The following is an 18,065-nucleotide window of genomic DNA, read 5'->3' on the forward strand; positions in this document are numbered from 1 at the left end:
GAATTAATCTGGTGAACCTTCATTGCACCGCCTCTAAGGCAAGTATATCCTTCCTTAGATAAGGAGACCAAAACTGTACACAGTACTCCAGGTGAGGTTTCACCAAAGCCCTGTACAATTGTAGTAAGACTTCCTTACTCTTGTACTCCAACCCCCTTGCAATAAAGGCCAACATACCATTTGCCTTCCTAATTGCTGGCTGTACCTGCATGCTAACTTTCTGCGTTTCGTGTACGAGGGCACCCAAATCTCTCTCAACACCAACATTTAATAGTTTCTTACCATTTAAAAAATATTCTGTTTTTCTATTTTTCCTACCCTAGTGAATAACCTCACATTTCCCCACATTATACTCCATCTGCCACCTTCTTGCCCACTCACTTAACCTGTCTATATCCCTTTGCATACTCTTCGGAGGTGATTTTAAACCCCAAGAACGGGTGGGTTGGGGGCGGGTGGGAGTTGAAAATAGTTGTTTTTTTGGGTCGCAACTGCAAAATTTTCAGACTTTGCATTCCCAGTGGGAAGCCTGTACTTTTACACACCGACGTTAAACCCAGAAACAAAGCCGGGTTGCGGTCGCGACCCAAAAGACAAATATTTTCAACTCCCACTACCCCCAACCCACCCGTTCTTGGGGATTAAAATCACCCCCTTTGTGTCCTCCTCACAGCTTACTTTCCCACCTAGCTTTGTATCATCAGCAAACTTGGATACTTTACACTCAGTCCCTTCATTTAAGTCATTAATATAGATTGTAAATAGCTGAGGCCCAAGCACTGATCCTTGCGGCACCCCACTAGTTACAGCCTGCCAACCTGAGAATGACCCGTTTATTCCTACTCTCTGTTTTCTGTCCTTTAACCAATCCTCTATCCATGTTAATATATTACCCCCAACCCCATGAGCCCTTACCTTGTGTAACAACCTTTTATGTGGCACCTTATTTAATGCCTTTTGAAAATCCACATATACAACATCCACTGGTTCCCCTTTATCTACCCTGCTAGTTACATCCTCAAAAAAACTCGAATAAATTTGTTAAACACAATTTCCCTTTCATAAAACCATGCTGACTCTGCCTAATCATATTATGATTTTCTAAGTGCCCTGTTACCACTTCCTTAATAATAGATTCCAGCATTTTCCCAACTACCAATGTCAGGCTAACTGGCCTGTAGTTCCCTGTTTTCTCTCTCCCTCCTTTCTTGAATAGCGGGGTTACATTTGCCACCTTCCAATCCGCTGGGAACATTCTAGAATCTAGGGAATTTTGGAAGATCAAAACCAATGCATCCACCATCTCTGCAACCACCTCTTTTAAAACCCTAGGATGTAGGCCATCAAGTCCAGGGGATTTGTCGGCTTTTAGTCCCATTAATTTCTCCAGTACTTTTTCTTTACTAATATTAATTGCTTTAAGTTCCTCCCTCTCTTTAAACCCTTGGTTCCCCACTATTTCTGGTATGCTTTTTGTGTCTTCTGCTGCGTCATTTCTTAAAAAAAATGTTGGGGATGTGGGCGTTGCTGCCAAGGCCGGCATTTATTGCCCGTCCCTAGTTGCCCTGAGAAGGTGGGATGGGCCGCCTTCTAAGGTTTGCTACAACTGGGTATATCACTAAGCCACTTCAGAGGGCAGTTAAGAGTCAACCATGTTGGTGTGGGACTGGAGTCACATATAGGCCCAGACCGGGTAAGGACGGCAGGTTTCCTTCCCTAAATGTCATTAGTGAGACAGAGACACACGCACACACAGACAGGCGCACAGAGTCACAGTCACGCACACAGGTGCACACATACACCTTCCATCCCTCCCGCGAAGCCAGGGTTACTTCTAGCAACAAAATACACGGTCTGTCTCAGTCATTTTGGTTCCAGGGCTTATCAGTTGCATCGCAAGTCTCTATTTCTGTAACACAAGATTGAGATGATGCCTATTGATGACTGATATGAAGAGAGAGTGGTAACCGTTGGCATTTCCTTTGATATGATGTGGCATCCTGCCTTGTTGAGAAGCTGGTTTCTGGTTGTTTAATATGCATCATCTTCAGAGGGCAGAAATATAGGGTTCTGACAGGCCGTCACAATTATTATCATCACCTCGCTCAAACAGCATGCTCCCTGCCACTCCTGTCTCTCTAGACTTGACTATTCCAATGCTCTCCTGGCCGGCCTCCCATCTTCCACCCTCCATAAACTTCAGCTCATCCAAAACTCTGCTGCCCGTATCCTAACTTGCACCAAGTCCCGTTCACCCATCACCCCTGTGCTCGCTGACCTACATTGGCTCCCAGTCCAGCAATGCCTCGATTTTAAAATTCTCATCCTTGTTTGCAAATCCCTCCATGGCCTCGCCCCCCCCCTATCTCTGTAACCTCCTTCAGCCCTACAACCCTCCGAGGTCTCTGCGCTCCTCCAATTCTGGCCTCTTGCACATCCCCGATTTCCATCGTTCCACCATTGGCGGCCGTGCCTTCAGCTGTCTAGGCCCTAATCTCTGGAATTCCCTCCCTAAACTTCTCCGCCTCTCTCTCCTCCTTTTAAGATGCTCCTTAAAACCTACCTTTTTGACCAAGCTTTTGGTCACCTGTCCTAATATCTCCTTATGTGGCTTGGTGTCAAATTTTGTTTGATAACGTAAGTACATAAGAAATAAGAGCAGGAGTTGGCCATACGGCCCCTCGAGCCTGCTCCACCATTCAGTAAGATCATGGCTGATCTTCTACCTCAACTCCACTTTCCCGCCCAATCCCCATATCCCTTGATTCCCTTAGTGTCCAAAAATCCATCGATCCCAGTCTTGAATATATTCAACAACTCAGCATCCACAGGCCTCTGGGGTAGAGAATTCCAAAGATTCACAACTTTGAGTGAAGAAATGTTCCCTCATCTCGGTCTTAAATATCCTGAGACTATGCCTTCTAGTTCTAGACACTCCAGCCAGGGGAAACATCCTCTCAGCATCTACCCTGTCAAGCCTTTTAAGAATTTTATACATTTCAATGAGATCACCCCTCATTATTCTTAACCCCAGATATTATAGGCCCATTCTACTCAACCTCTCTTCATAGAACAACCCTCATCCCAGGAATCAATCTAATGAACCTTCATTGCACCCCCTCTAAGGCAAGTATATCCTTCCTTAGGTAAGGAGACCAAAACTGGGCTGTGAAGCGCCTTGGGATGACGTTTCACTACGTTAAAGGCGCTATATAAATGCAAGTTGTTGTTGTAACCATACGCCATCTCCAACCTTCCTTTTCTTTGTAAATTCCAGGAACTTTTACTGCCTCACAGTTTACCTCCCTCCCCCCCCGGCCTGCTACCCCCACCCGTGTGAGGCCCTCTTAGCTGGAGCATGACCTAGATTTCCATTCTTATGCTAAGAAGATGTGAGCTGCCGCAGCTGATTGATGCACAGTCTCGCGGGCGGAGGCCTCTGTTGGTGTAGCTCCCCTCCCAGCCTGTGGCCCCAGGGTCACACTCCACACGCAGTCTGCCGAGGGAACGTTAGGCTGCGGGGGAGACCTGTGGACCCAGTGCCGTTTCTCCACGTACTTTCTGTCCGCCCAAAGTCAGCAGGGTCAACGTTTGCCCTCATTGCAGTTGCTCCCAGATGCAAATTGCACAGTAAATAGTCCTGTCTGCTTGGCCTGCTGTCTGGCACCTGCATCGGGTTTGAAGTGAGCTGAACCCTTTGCTGGCTGCACAGATTCTGCAGACTCTTAGCTTGCATTTTTCTGCGACAATCTGCGGCCAGATGCATTTTAAACAAATGGTGCAGTGCACCCCTTCTCATTGCATCATCAGGCCGAGAACCTGAGCCACTGATCAGGCCAGTGGTGAACCTGCGGTGAGACATCAGTACTTGTGTTACTGTTGCCCATAGCTCCACCCCTCCTCCCCCATTATTGCGAGTCAGGGAAACAGTGTGTGCATGCTGCAGTATGTCTGCGTGTTGCGTGCAACGGGGCTATTTTTAGCCTTGCTTCACTGTTTAATGTCAGTCCTGCAACTAAGTTCCTAAATTTAGATGTGATAACGTTGTACTAAGTGATGGAGCTGAATTAATGATGCCCGAGTGAGGCTGGGTTTAATGGTTTATATCTCGGTTGGTGTTAGTTCATCCCTCTTGTACAATTTACACTCACGATTTGCACAGAAATGGCCTTGAAGACCACAGTGAACAAAAGGAAGTTGGTGGGGATTAATTTTAAATATTACTTTTTGCAACAGTGGGATAATGATTGGCATGTAGTATTTAAACCCTCCCCATGTTTTCCTTCTCAGTATTTCATGCTGGTTCTTGCTGTAGGGTCAGAAACAATAGCCCTTTGTCCCATGGTAGAGATGCCAAAAGGCCACAACATCCTGGCCAGACGTTTATGTCGATTTAAAATGCTTTGTGTGAAATTTTCATTTTATGATTTCAGGAATCTCATCCAGATTATCCCGACATTTTAAAAGGAATGACGTTGTTCAAAAATCTAGTGGTAAGTCAGAGTTCTTTTTGGGGGTGGGTCTGTTGGGTATCGACCCTCACAAACCCATCATAGAAAGGTTACAGTACGGAAGGAGGCCATTCGGCCCATCGAGTCCGCGCCAGCTCTCTGCAAGAGCAATCCAGCTAGTCCCACTCCCCCGCCCTATCCCCGTAACCCTGCAAATTTTTTCCTTTCAAGTACTTATCCAGTTCCCTTTTGAAGGCCATGATTGAATCTGCCTCCACCACCCCCTCGGGCAGCGCATTCCAGATCCTAACCACTCGCTGTGTAAAAAAGTTTCCTCATGTCACCTTTTGTTCTTTTGCCAATCACCTTAAATCTGTGTCCTCTGGTTCTTGACCCTTCTGCCAATGGGAACAGTTTCTCTCTATCTACTCTGTCTGGACCCTTCATGATTGTGAACAGCTCTATCAAATCTCCTCACAACCGCCTCTGCTCCAAGGAGAACAACCCCAGCTTCTCCAGTCTATCCACGTAACTAAAGTCCCTCATCCCGGGAATCATTCTAGTAAATCTCTTCTGCACCCTCTCTAAGGCCTTCACGTCTTTCCTAAAGTGCGGTGTCCAGAATTCCCTACAATACTCCAGTTGTGGCCGAACAAGTGTTTTATAAAGATTCATCATAACCTCCTTGCTTTTGTACTCTATGCCTCTATTTATAAAGCCCAGGACCCCGTATGCTTTTTTAACCACTTTCTCAACCTGCCCTGCCACCTTCAGCGATTTGTGTACATATACCCCCAGATCTCTCTGTTCCTGTACCCCTTTTAGAACTGTACCCCCTAGTTTATATTGCCTCTCCTCGTTCTTCCACGTTTAAGAGGTTCCAAACCAAGTTACTGAGGAATCCACACAGATTGACTTTCTGTTCACCTGACAGTTAACATTAGTTTACAGGTGGAATCTTAAGATAGGACAGACTCGACTCTAATTTGGATGCATCCACATCCTTTTTGAGATCGGGTGACCAAAGCTGCACTCTATGCTCCAGACCTGACCTCACCGTTGATCAGTACAATGTTTTGTCACCTCAGGTGGAAGTGAAAGATCCCACGGCATTATTTCGAAGAAGAGCAGGGGAGTTCTCCCCAGTGTCTTGGCCAATATTTATCTCTCAACCAACACCTAAAAACAGATTATCTGGTCATTATCACTTTGCTGTTTGTGGGATCTTGCTGTGACCACCATTACAACAGTGACTACACTTCAAAAGTACTTCATTGGCAGTAAAGCGCTTTGGGACGCCCTGTGGTTGTGACAGGCGATGTATAAATACAAGTCAGTCTTTCTTTCTTTCTTTTCTGCGATGGCCTGTTCTGACATGTAATCCAGTGCCCTCCTTTGTTGATGACTGTTGACAACGACAGGTGCTTTCACTGTGGCCACTGATCATTCCCAAATCCTGTTCCTTCTCGGCCCCGCCAGTGAAGACCCTTACTCACGTTAAATAACTCGGCCCTTTGTTTAATTTTAACGGGGATTGCTACATACATGAAGTTGGTTTCAGTGCTGCACATCCTGTCGTGTGAAATCTGTGTAGATGTGACTTCTTACTGTCCTGAAACCATTTGAATGATTAAGTGTGAAATTTCCAGGGCCGTTTTGGACACCAGCGTTATACAGTTAGTCATTGATATCCTCTGCTCACCAACGGCCGAACAGCAAGCAGAGACGCTCACCGTTTCGCCATCCAGTAGGCTGCAGATTCACTTCAGTAGTTGCATCGTGTTTGTTAGCTCAAGATCAAGCTCGAGTTGAGGAAAATGATCACATTTAATACCCATAATGTCCAAACTGGGTTTGTCAACAGGTTATCAGTTTGGTAATTCTGACAGTTTTACTCTTACTTGCCTCCCAACCCAAGTACTTTGAAAATCACGTTACTTCAGCATGTTGCACCATATTTTCTGTATTGGTTGGTAATTGTTTCAATATCCTGCACTTTGTAAATATTTTGCGCCCACTCTTTAGGTCACCCATTCTCCAATTAAGAAGAGACTGTGTGTGACCCAGTGGGCAGCAAACTCACTTCTCAATCAGAAGGTCGTGGGTTCAAGTCTCATTCTTGAGGGAGGGAGCGAAGCACTGTCGGAGGGTCAGTACTGAGGGAGCGCCGCACTGTCGGAGGGTCAGTACTGAGGGAGCGCTGCACTGTCGGAGGGTCAGTACTGAGGGAGCGCTGCACTGTCGGAGGGTCAGTACTGAGGGAGCGCTGCACTGTCGGAGGGTCAGTACTGAGGGAGTGCTGCACTGTCGGAGGGGCAGTACTGAGGGAGCGCTGCACTGTCGGAGGGTCAGTACTGAGGGAGCGCTGCACTGTCGGAGGGTCAGTACTGAGGGAGTGCCGCACTGTCGGAGGGTCAGTACTGAGGGAGTGCTGCACTGTCGGAGGGTCAGTACTGAGGGAGTGCTGCACTGTCGGAGGGTCAGTACTGAGGGAGTGCTGCACTGTCGGAGGGTCAGTACTGAGGGAGTGCTGCACTGTCGGAGGGTCAGTACTGAGGGAGTGCTGCACTGTCGGAGGGTCAGTACTGAGGGAGTGCCGCACTGTCGGAGGGGCAGTACTGAGGGAGCGCCGCACTGTCGGAGGGGCAGTACTGAGGGAGCGCTGCACTGTCGGAGGGTCAGTACTGAGGGAGCGCTGCGCTGTCGGAGGGTCAGTACTGAGGGAGCGCCGCACTGTCGGAGGGGCAGTACTGAGGGAGCGCCGCACTGTCGGAGGGTCAGTACTGAGGGAGCGCTGCACTGTCGGAGGGTCAGTACTGAGGGAGCGCTGCACTGTCGGAGGGTCAGTACTGAGGGAGCGCTGCACTGTCGGAGGGTCAGTACTGAGGGAGCGCTGCACTGTCGGAGGGTCAGTACTGAGGGAGCGCTGCACTGTCGGAGGGTCAGTACTGAGGGAGCGCTGCACTGTCGGAGGGTCAGTACTGAGGGAGCGCTGCACTGTCGGAGGGTCAGTACTGAGGGAGCGCTGCACTGTCGGAGGGTCAGTACTGAGGGAGCGCTGCACTGTCGGAGGGTCAGTACTGAGGGAGCGCTGCACTGTCGGAGGGTCAGTACTGAGGGAATGCTGCACTGTCGGAGGGTCAGTACTGAGGGAATGCTGCACTGTCGGAGGGTCAGTACTGAGGGAATGCTGCACTGTCGGAGGGTCAGTGCTGAGGGAGTGCTGCACTGTCGGAGGGTCAGTACTGAGGGAGTGCTGCACTGTCGGAGGGTCAGTACTGAGGGAATGCTGCACTGTCGGAGGGTCAGTACTGAGGGAATGCTGCACTGTCGGAGGGTCAGTACTGAGGGAATGCTGCACTGTCGGAGGGTCAGTACTGAGGGAATGCTGCACTGTCGGAGGGTCAGTACTGAGGGAGCGCTGCACTGTCGGAGGGTCAGTACTGAGGGAGCGCTGCACTGTCGGAGGGTCAGTACTGAGGGAGCGCTGCACTGTCGGAGGGTCAGTACTGAGGGAGCGCTGCACTGTCGGAGGGTCAGTACTGAGGGAGTGCTGCACTGTCGGAGGGTCAGTACTGAGGGAGCGCTGCACTGTCGGAGGGTCAGTACTGAGGGAGCGCTGCACTGTCGGAGGGTCAGTACTGAGGGAGCGCTGCACTGTCGGAGGGTCAGTACTGAGGGAGCGCTGCACTGTCGGAGGGTCAGTACTGAGGGAGCGCTGCGCTGTCGGAGGGTCAGTACTGAGGGAGTGCTGCACTGTCGGAGGGTCGGTACTGAGGGAGTGCTGCACTGTCGGAGGGTCAGTACTGAGGGAGCGCTGCACTGTCGGAGGGTCAGTACTGAGGGAGTGCTGCACTGTCGGAGGGTCAGTACTGAGGGAGTGCTGCACTGTCGGAGGGTCAGTACTGAGGGAGTGCTGCACTGTCGGAGGGTCAGTACTGAGGGAGTGCTGCACTGTCGGAGGGTCAGTACTGAGGGAGTGCTGCACTGTCGGAGGGTCGGTACTGAGGGAGTGCTGCACTGTCGGAGGGTCAGTACTGAGGGAGCGCTGCACTGTCGGAGGGTCAGTACTGAGGGAGCGCTGCACTGTCGGAGGGGCAGTACTGAGGGAGTGCTGCACTGTCGGAGGGTCGGTACTGAGGGAGTGCTGCACTGTCGGAGGGTCAGTACTGAGGGAGCGCTGCGCTGTCGGAGGGTCAGTACTGAGGGAGCACTGCACTGTCGGAGGGTCAGTACTGAGGGAGCGCTGCACTGTCGGAGGGTCAGTACTGAGGGAGCGCTGCACTGTCGGAGGGTCAGTACTGAGGGAGTGCTGCACTGTCGGAGGGTCAGTACTGAGGGAGCGCTGCACTGTCGGAGGGTCGGTACTGAGGGAGCGCTGCACTGTCGGAGGGTCAGTACTGAGGGAGCGCTGCACTGTCGGAGGGTCAGTACTGAGGGAGCGCTGCGCTGTCAGAGGGTCAGTACTGAGGGAGCGCTGCACTGTCGGAGGGTCAGTACTGAGGGAGCGCTGCACTGTCGGAGGGTCAGTACTGAGGGAGCGCTGCGCTGTCGGAGGGTCGGTACTGAGGGAGCGCTGCGCTGTCGGAGGGTCGGTACTGAGGGAGTGCTGCGCTGTCGGAGGGTCAGTACTGAGGGAGCGCTGCGCTGTCGGAGGGTCGGTACTGAGGGAGTGCTGCGCTGTCGGAGGGTCGGTACTGAGGGAGCGCTGCACTGTCGGAGGGTCAGTACTGAGGGAGTGCTGCACTGTCGGAGGGTCGGTACTGAGGGAGCGCTGCGCTGTCGGAGGGTCAGTACTGAGGGAGCGCTGCACTGTCGGAGGGTCAGTACTGAGGGAGTGCTGCACTGTCGGAGGGTCGGTACTGAGGGAGCACTGCACTGTCGGAGGGTCAGTACTGAGGGAGCGCTGCACTGTCAGAGGGTCAGTACTGAGGGAGCACTGCACTGTCAGAGGGTCAGTACTGAGGGAGCGCTGCACTGTCGGAGGGTCAGTACTGAGGGAGGGCTGCACTGTCAGAGGGTCAGTACTGAGGGAGCCCTGCACTGTCAGAGGGTCAGTACTGAGGGAGCGCTGCACTGTCGGAGGGTCAGCACTGAGGGAACGCTGTACTGTCGGAGGTGCTATCTTTCAGATGAGATGTTAAACTGAGGTCCTATCTGTCCTCTCGGTTAGACGTAAAAGATCTCCAGGCCACTATTTGAAGAAGAGTAGAGGCGCTCTCCCCTGTGTCCAGTCAGTATTTATCCCCCAACCAACACCACAAAAGATAATTAACACTACCCACCATCTCATTGCGGTTTGTGGTAACTTGCTGTGCAGCAATTGGTTGCCACATTAAAACAATAACTACACTTCAAAATAATTCATTGCCTGTGAAACACTTTGGGACATCCTGAGGTTGCAAAAGGTGCATTCTTTCATAGAAACACTGCCTCAGTCAAATTATTGGCTGCTAAAGAATGTACAGCACCTGACCTCTAATTCTGTGAAAGATTTTTCCCCTTTCCCCTTCTGGCAAAGGTCATCATCCCTCTCCTCCTGTCCGCCCTGAGGGGTCAGCAAAGGTCAGAGGCTTAACAGGTGGGAATTACGAGGGCAAAGTCATTTTTACATTTAATGCAAATGCTTTGTGGATTTGGATTGCCATGATTTGCAAGGCATAAAGTTCCAGAGAATGGATGATCCTCCCAGAAAACTGCAACACCTGCTGTGGTTCGAAATGATTGTTCTCTGTTCTCTGCTCCAAGTGTTGGTAAGGCTAACCCCAACATGATCACAGTGCAGTGATTTATTAACCCCTCACCAGTAACCATTGCTATGAAATGATTAATATTACCGCATAATCAACAAACTGAGTTATTGGCCTCCAACCATTGCAGCACTTAGTTTTGATGAATAAAGAAAGAAATTGTTTATCCCAGTCCTCTCCTGGCCGGCCTCTCATCTTCCACCCCTCGTAAACTTGAGCTCATCCAAAACTCTGCTGCCCGTATCCTAACTCGCGCCAAGTCCCATTCTCCCGTCACCCCTGTGCTCGCTGACCTACATTGGCTCCCAGTCCGGCAATGCCTCGAATTTAAAATTCTAATACGTGTATTCAAAATCCCTCCATGGTCTCGCCCCCTCCCTATCTCTGTAACCTCCTCCAGACCTACAACCCTCTGAGATCTCTGTGTTCCTCCAACTCTGGCCTCTTGTGCATCCCCCATTCCATCTCTCCACCATTGGCGGCCGTGCCTTCAGCTGCCTAAGCCCTTAGCTCTGGAATTCCCTCCCTAAACCTCTCCGCCTCTCTACCTCTCGCTGCTCCTTTTAAGACACTCCTTAAAACCTAACTCTTTGATCAAGCTTTTGGTCACCTGTCCTAATATCTCATACTTTGGCTCGGTGCCAATTCTTGTCTGATCATGCTCTTGTGCCTTGGGGCTTTTTACTACATTAAAGACGCTGTCTAAATGCAAGTTGTTGTTTGTAATACAGATGAATGCTTGAATACCAATATTCTGGTAATTCTAGTTGAGTTTTGTTTCTACACCGATGAGAGTAACGTTTGAGAGACAGTAATACATGCCACTACTTTGACCATAACATTTCTGTTTTGTCACCAGACTCAGAGTCAGGAGCTGCGAAAGAGGAAACAACTCGAGCTGCAAATATTGTCTGAGCAAATTCAGGGCTGGGAGGGTGAAGATATCAAGTCCCTTGGAAACGTCATTTACATGTCCCAGGTCATGGTGCAGTGTGGGGCAAGTGAGGTAAGGAGTTTAAGGAAGTTGACTTCGGTTCATATACTTTATAGTGCCAAATATACTTTGTCGACATTGATGCTGAATGCGTATGGTTGTGCACATTGAGTGACACATCTCCTGTTGCCATCTTAACTACGTTATCACTGGATTTGAGGCCTTACGTCAGAAAGCAAAACTTCCTCTTCTAATTTTACCTTGAGATCCATTTGCCTCAGTTTAGCCCATTCACTTCATCTATTAATATCTCTATGTAATTTTATGTTTCCATCTACACTGCTTACAATGCTGCCTAGCTTCTAAAAGTTCTCTCTATTCAGGAACCATTCCATTAGATTGGAAAATTGCACGTCACTCCGCTATTTAAGAAAGGTGAGAGAGGGAAACCAGGGAATTATAGACCAGTTAGCCTAACATCTGTTGACGGGAAATTACTAGAGTCTATAATTAAGGATCGAGTGACTGAACACCTTGAAAATTTTCAGCTGATCAGAGAGAGCCAGCGTGGATTTGTAAAGGGTAGGTCATGCAAGTAACATTCGTGCCAGGCAATGACCATCTCCAACAAGAGAGAGTCTAACCACCTCGCCTTGACATTCAACGGCATTACCATCGCCAAATCCCCCACCATCAACATCCTGGGGGTCACCATTGACCAGAAACTTACCTGGACCAGCCATATAAATACTGTGGCTACAAGAGCAGGGCAGAGGCTGGGTTTCTGCGGCGAGTGACTCACCTCCTGACTCCCCAAAGCCTTTCCACCATCTACAAGGCACAAGTCAGGAGTGTGATGGAATACTCTCCACTTGCCTGGATGAGTGCAGCTCCAACAACACTCAAGCAGCTCGACACCATCCAGGACAAAACAGCCAGCTTGATTGGCACCCCATCCACCACCCTAAACATTCACTCCCTTCACCACCAGCACACTGTGGCTGCAGTGTGTACCATCCACAGGATGCACTGCAGCAACTCGCCAAGGCTTCTTCGACAGCACCTCCCAAACCCGCGACCTCTACCACCTCGAAGGACAAGGGCAGCAGGCACATGGGAACAACACCACCTGCACGTTCCCCTCCAAGTTACACACCATCCCGACTTGGAAATATATCGCCGTTCCTTCATCGTCGCTGGGTCAAAATCCTGGAACTTCCTACCTAACTGTACTGTAGGAAAACCGTCACCAGACGGATTGCAGCGGTTCAAGGCGGCGGCTCACCACCACCTTCTCAAGGGCAATTAGGGATGGGCAATAAATGCCGGCCTCGCCAGTGACGCCCACATCCCATGAATGAATTTTTAAAAAATGCCTGATTGAAATTTTTGAAGAGGTGACTGAAATAGTGGACGGGGAATGTCTATGGATGTTGTTTACCTGGACTTCCAGAAAGCATTCGATAAAGTCCCTCATAAGAGACTATTAGCTAAAGTTGAAGCTCATAGAATTGAGGGCAAATTATTGACCTGGTTAGGAAATTGGCTGAGTGGCAGGAAACAGAGAATAGGGATAATGGGCAGGTCCTCAAATTGGCAGGATGTGACTAGTGGAGTCCCACAGGGATCTGTGTTGGGGCCTCAACTATTCACTATTTATTTGTGACTTGGATGACTGGATAAGGAGCCACATAACCAAGTTTGCTGATGACACAAAGATAGGCAGCACTGTAAGCAGTGTAGGTGGAAGCATAAAATTACAGCGAGATATTAATAGATTAAGTGAATGGGCAAAACTGTGGCAAATGGATTTCAATGTAGGCAAGTGTGAGGTCATCTACTTTGGACCTAAAAAGGATAGACCAGAGTACTTTCTAAATGGTGAAAAGCTCGAAACAGTGGAGGTCCAAAGAGACTTAGGGGTCCATGTACATAGATCATTAAAATGTCATGGACGGTACAGAAAATAATCAAAAAGGCTAATGGAATGCTGGCCTTTATATCTAGAGGACTAGAATGGATATAGAGGTAGAAGTTATGCTGCAGCTATACAAAACCCTGGTTAGACCGCACCTGGAGTCCAGTGTTCAGTTCTGGGCACCGCACCTCAGGAAGGATATATTGGCCTTGGAGGGAGTGCAGTGTAAATTTACTAGAATGATACCCGGACTCCAAGTGTTAAATTACAAGGAGAGATTACACAAACTAGGGTTGTGTTTCCTGGAATTTAGAAGATTATGGGGTGATTTGGACAAAGTTTTTGAGATATTAAGTGTAACTGTTAGGGTAGATAGAGAGAAACTATTTCTGCTGGTTGGGGAGTCTAGGACTAGGGGACATAGTCTAAAAATTAGAGCCAGGACTTTCAGGAGTGAAGTTAGGAAACATTTCTACACACAAAGGGCGGAGAAGTTTGGAATTCTCTTCCGCAAACGGCAGTTGATGCTAGCTCAATTGTTAATTTTAAATCTGAGATTGATAGATTTTTGTTAACCAAAGGTATTAAGGGATATGGGGCTAAGGTGGGTATATGGAGTTAGATCACAGATCAGCCATGATCTTATTGAATGGCGGAACAGGCTCGAGGGGCTGAATGGCTTCTTCCTGTTCCCATGTTCCTAATTGTGAGTTGCTGCAGTATTTCACTCAAATTCCTTTTGGTTCTGTTCTTAAAATGACGGGCTGTTTGCCAGTTTTGAACATTGTGTACAGTTCTGGGCACTGTACAATGGTTGGAGAGTGGTGGGGAGGACCATTTCAGCCTGGGAGGGAGTAAAGTGAAGGGCAACTACACAGAATAAGGGGTCGCCCGTTTAAGACGGAAATGAGGAGGAATTTCTTCTCCCAGAGGGTCGTGAATCTTTGGAATTCTTTACCCCAAAAAGCTGTGGAGGCTGAGTCATTGAATACATTCAAAGCTGAGTTAGACAAATTTTTGATCAGCAAGGGAGTCAAAGGATATGGGGAAAGGGCGGGAAAGTGGAGTTGAGGTAAAAATCAGATCAGCCATGATCTCGTTGAATGGCGGAGCAGGCTCGAGGGGCCGAATGGCCTACTCCTGCTCCTATCTCTTATAGTCTTATGGTCTGACGTTGATAAATGGTATTGGGCACCTGAGCTAGGAGGAAAGATTTGGGATGGGAGGGGTGCTTACATTGGAAAAAGGCAGAATGGAGGTGATTTCATTGAGGTATTTAAGATCTCCCTATCATTATACGGATCTGAGGGTTGGAACATGAGAAGAGTGACCAGCAAAAGATACCAACAGCAGAGACGAGTTGGTTGAGAGGAATACTGGGAATGTCCAGGATGCAAAGAGACAAGAATTATATAAGAACATGGCTAGAACCAGAAACAGTGCTTCTACAGAGCCCGTTTCAAGGATGGAAACATCTAGAATACCTTTCATGCCCTGCACACAGAGGTACAGGGATCAAGAAGACCGAGGAAGCACCAGGCAGATAATGTCAAGAGTGACTTGTCACAGATAGGGATCCAGATGACTGAAGCAGCCAGGGCTAGTTCAGAACCAGTGGAGTGAATTCATTCGGGCCCCATCGTCACTGCTGAGCTGACGGGATGGGAGTTTAGTTATGGTTTTATTTAAGATCTTCAGGGAATGAATGAGCTGGAACCCAGAGTGATGCTCAATGTTACCTTGAGCAGTAAGGCAAAGGAGCATGGATTCATGTTTAGGGAAGAAATGGTGAATACACAATGCAGGTATAACTTCTAGTCACCCAGAGATGGTAAGTGTAGCATTGGCCAACCCAGGGAAGCAGTTACTTTCATTTGTAAGAGGATGATCGATTAATTTTTGGCAAACTAGGCTATTCTTGGGTATCTGATACCAAGAAGGTAAGAAATCTGTGACCTTTAGAACTGACCCTTTGGATGGAGATGGTCGTATTGAGTCCTTTGTGCAGGAGGGGAAGGTCAGGTATGCCTAGTGACTCATCATGGGTGACCATGGTCTCTTGGAGTTTGCTGTGTTGCCGTGGGGAATTGGAGAGAATTCCCCAGAGGGTTTTTCCTGATTTTGGTCCCAGGGTTTCTTGCTCTTGTTTCTTTGCCTCCCGCAGGGGCCTTTCGTCCGTGGCGATTGGGGAGGGGGTGAGTGTGGGTGGGCCTGATGGGTATTTTCTGCCCTCTTTGTCTGTTTGAAGAAGACTTTAGGGCTGGTTCACCAAACAGTCTGATGGAGAATTTCTGAAACAGTGCACGGTCGGTGGATTAGATTCTCGGTCACCTTTCATCAGTCAAATCCTTAAGAAAAGCCTTTTTCCCAAAGTTGAGTGGAGTCTGCTCTTAATTCAAAGCTGCTTAATTCCAAATTATCTGATGAATCAAAAAAAATTAGCACCAAATTCTCATGTTTGCATTGCTTAATTCAAACTTACTGGTTAATTCGGTTTTTTTTAATTGCAAAAATCGACTTTGCTCTGAATAAATTAAAGGCCTTTATTTGGGGTAAGTCCCTTGTGCTAACTCCCCTTCACATTTGGTTATTTTTTTTGCCTGCAGAGCTTTAAACATCGGGTGCAGATGTTATGAATCCAGGTTAAATCTATCTTCTAGATTTCTTTTCCATTTGAAGTAAAACTGTTTACATGAAGCATCACCTTATTTTTTAAAAAAAATCTCTAATCTCACCTTTCCCCAGAAGAGGGGGCGGGAATTAACCTTTTCTATGCTGCCCCCTCGGGCCCCCCCCCCCACTGTGAACTAGTGCCTTCCCTCCCCCGGCAGCCTTACTGGGAGTGGAAACTCTGCGTGGGTAGAATTGGCAGCAAGAATCTCCGTCCCACCACTCGACAAAGTTCTGCTCGTGCAGCGCTGGGCAGCTTTAAACATCCCCAGTTTTATAGCGAAATTATTCATAAATCAAAATATACACGGCTGGTGCAAGTACTACTGCTTCCAGCAAAACTAGTCCTGTGCTGAATATGAAGACTATTGAGATGCCAGTGTTACTACACATTTGTTTAAGTTTTGAAACATAAAAGCTTTAGAATATTCTATACCAACGCGCTGCCTCATGGTTTAAAACACTCATTTGGAGCGAAATTTACAAAAGCAAATTCCAGCTGTTTTGATACTGAGCCGAGCATCAATATCGCATGACGGAGCAGCCGAGGGTTAACTTTTCGACTGTGCGTTCCCCCAGGATCGCACATCAGGAAATCACACACTCTCAGCCCATGAGTTTCTGTCTGTTGGTTTCCCAGCGTGTGTTGGCGGGAGTGAGGCCCATGCTGGGAGTGTGCAGTTGGATCATTTACCCTGTGCTGTCCACCCTGAACCTTTCAGCACAATTGGCAGATGATTCTGCACCAATGTGCTAATATTTTCATCTTACAGTGAAACCTGTTTTTTTAAGACCCCTCTAATGAGAGACCCCCTGTTGTGGAAGGCATACTCAGTATTCTCGCTGGAAGATGTTTTGCTTCATGCAATGTGGCTCCATTGAGAAACCACTTTGTCTTGGCAGAACAGTGGCCTTAAAAGAAAGGTTGTAGTGTAATTGGAATTTTAATGTCCGCGTTGGTGTCATGGAATTTTGTGCGTTGCATAAGCACAATTCCACAGGTGCCTGAGCTGAACAAGGCTGTACCTCTCACCCAGCCTCTCCTGCCTCGCTCCACATCAGTGCAAGAGGCAGATGTGCTGCTGTGATTAAAGTGGATTACGTTCACCAACAGATAGTCAACTTGACCTTTTTTAATTTTTCTTTTGTGGGGCTTTTGTCCCACCCGAGCAGCTGTGTTTTAGTTTGTGACGTGAGTGAAGTGTAAATAACATGTTCAGCTTTTGACCAGCGCGAGGGGACATTTTGGTAAAAAGCCGGTGAGGATTTTGGAATCCTCAATCTTCACCTCATTAAATGGTCTCTGCAGTTTTTGCCAAACAAGTTTTTACGGAATGGTTTAACTCGGAGCTGTCCTGTTTGCTTGCACAAAAAAAAATTGGGTGCCATTGAGTACTGTTAAAATCAAGATTAAATAACACGGTGCTGTGATCCTGCCAAACTGACGTTTACTGTTGTCAATTCAATTTTAGGAAAAGGATGAACGATACTTCATGCTGTTTCCGACAGTCCTGCTCATGCTGTCTGCAAGCCCGAGGATGAGTGGCTTTATTTATCAGGTGAGGAAAGCTAAATTTAGGGGGATGGTGAGATCACAGTTAATGGGTCCTTTAGATTTTCATTCCATCCTCTTGTCACCCTTCGATATATTGAACCTTGGAATATTTGCACACAATCTAAATAAGTTTTCATAAAATTGAAAGATTGCTTCCATGTGAAAGTTGTAACTATTTCTTTCTACTGCAGGGAAAATTGCCATTGACGGGAATGACTGTAACAAAATTGGAGGAGAGTGAAAGCTTCCATCATGTCTTTGAAATCACAGGTTTGTAGTTTATAAATAGGCAAATGTGGCAGCCAATTTGTGCACAGTAATGCGATAAGTTAATCTGCTTATTTTTGGTGGAGTTGAGGGATGAACGTTGGCCAAGACACCAAGAGAACTCTCTGATCTTCAATAAAAATAGTGTTAGGTTATCTTTTACATTGACCTGATGCTTGTTTTTTAATGATGTTGGTTGAGAGATAAATATTGGCCAGGACACCGGGGAGAACTCCCCTGCTCTTCTTCAAAATAGTACAATCAGATCTTTTGTGCCCACCGAGAGTGAAGACAGGCCTTAATTTAACGTCTCATTCGAAAGTCGGCACCTTCAACAGTGCAGCACTCCCTCAGCACTGACCCTCCGACAGTGCAGCGCTCCCTCAGCACTGACCCTCCGACAGTGCAGCGCTCCCTCAGCACTGCCCCTCCGACAGTGCAGCGCTCCCTCAGCACTGCCCCTCCGACAGTGCAGCGCTCCCTCAGCACTGCCCCTCCGACAGTGCAGCGCTCCCTCAGC

General features: G+C 48.2%; 1 protein-coding gene across 4 annotated transcripts in view; it reads left to right on the top strand.

Moving 5' to 3' along the window:
* Nucleotides 1–18,065, top strand: part of arhgef6 (Rac/Cdc42 guanine nucleotide exchange factor (GEF) 6) — a 163,451-nt gene that overhangs the window by 130,942 nt on the left and 14,444 nt on the right. For all 4 annotated transcript variants that reach the window (XM_067997332.1, XM_067997333.1, XM_067997335.1 and 1 more), the window contains exons 11-14: nt 4,434–4,493; nt 11,061–11,207; nt 17,196–17,282; nt 17,470–17,548. In XM_067997332.1, the coding sequence (XP_067853433.1) occupies nt 4,434–4,493; nt 11,061–11,207; nt 17,196–17,282; nt 17,470–17,548 (373 nt within the window). The remainder of the gene's footprint in view (nt 1–4,433; nt 4,494–11,060; nt 11,208–17,195; nt 17,283–17,469; nt 17,549–18,065) is intronic.

The sequence above is a fragment of the Heptranchias perlo genome, chromosome 15 (genome assembly GCF_035084215.1).
Source record: "Heptranchias perlo isolate sHepPer1 chromosome 15, sHepPer1.hap1, whole genome shotgun sequence".
Lineage (NCBI taxonomy): Eukaryota > Metazoa > Chordata > Chondrichthyes > Hexanchiformes > Hexanchidae > Heptranchias > Heptranchias perlo.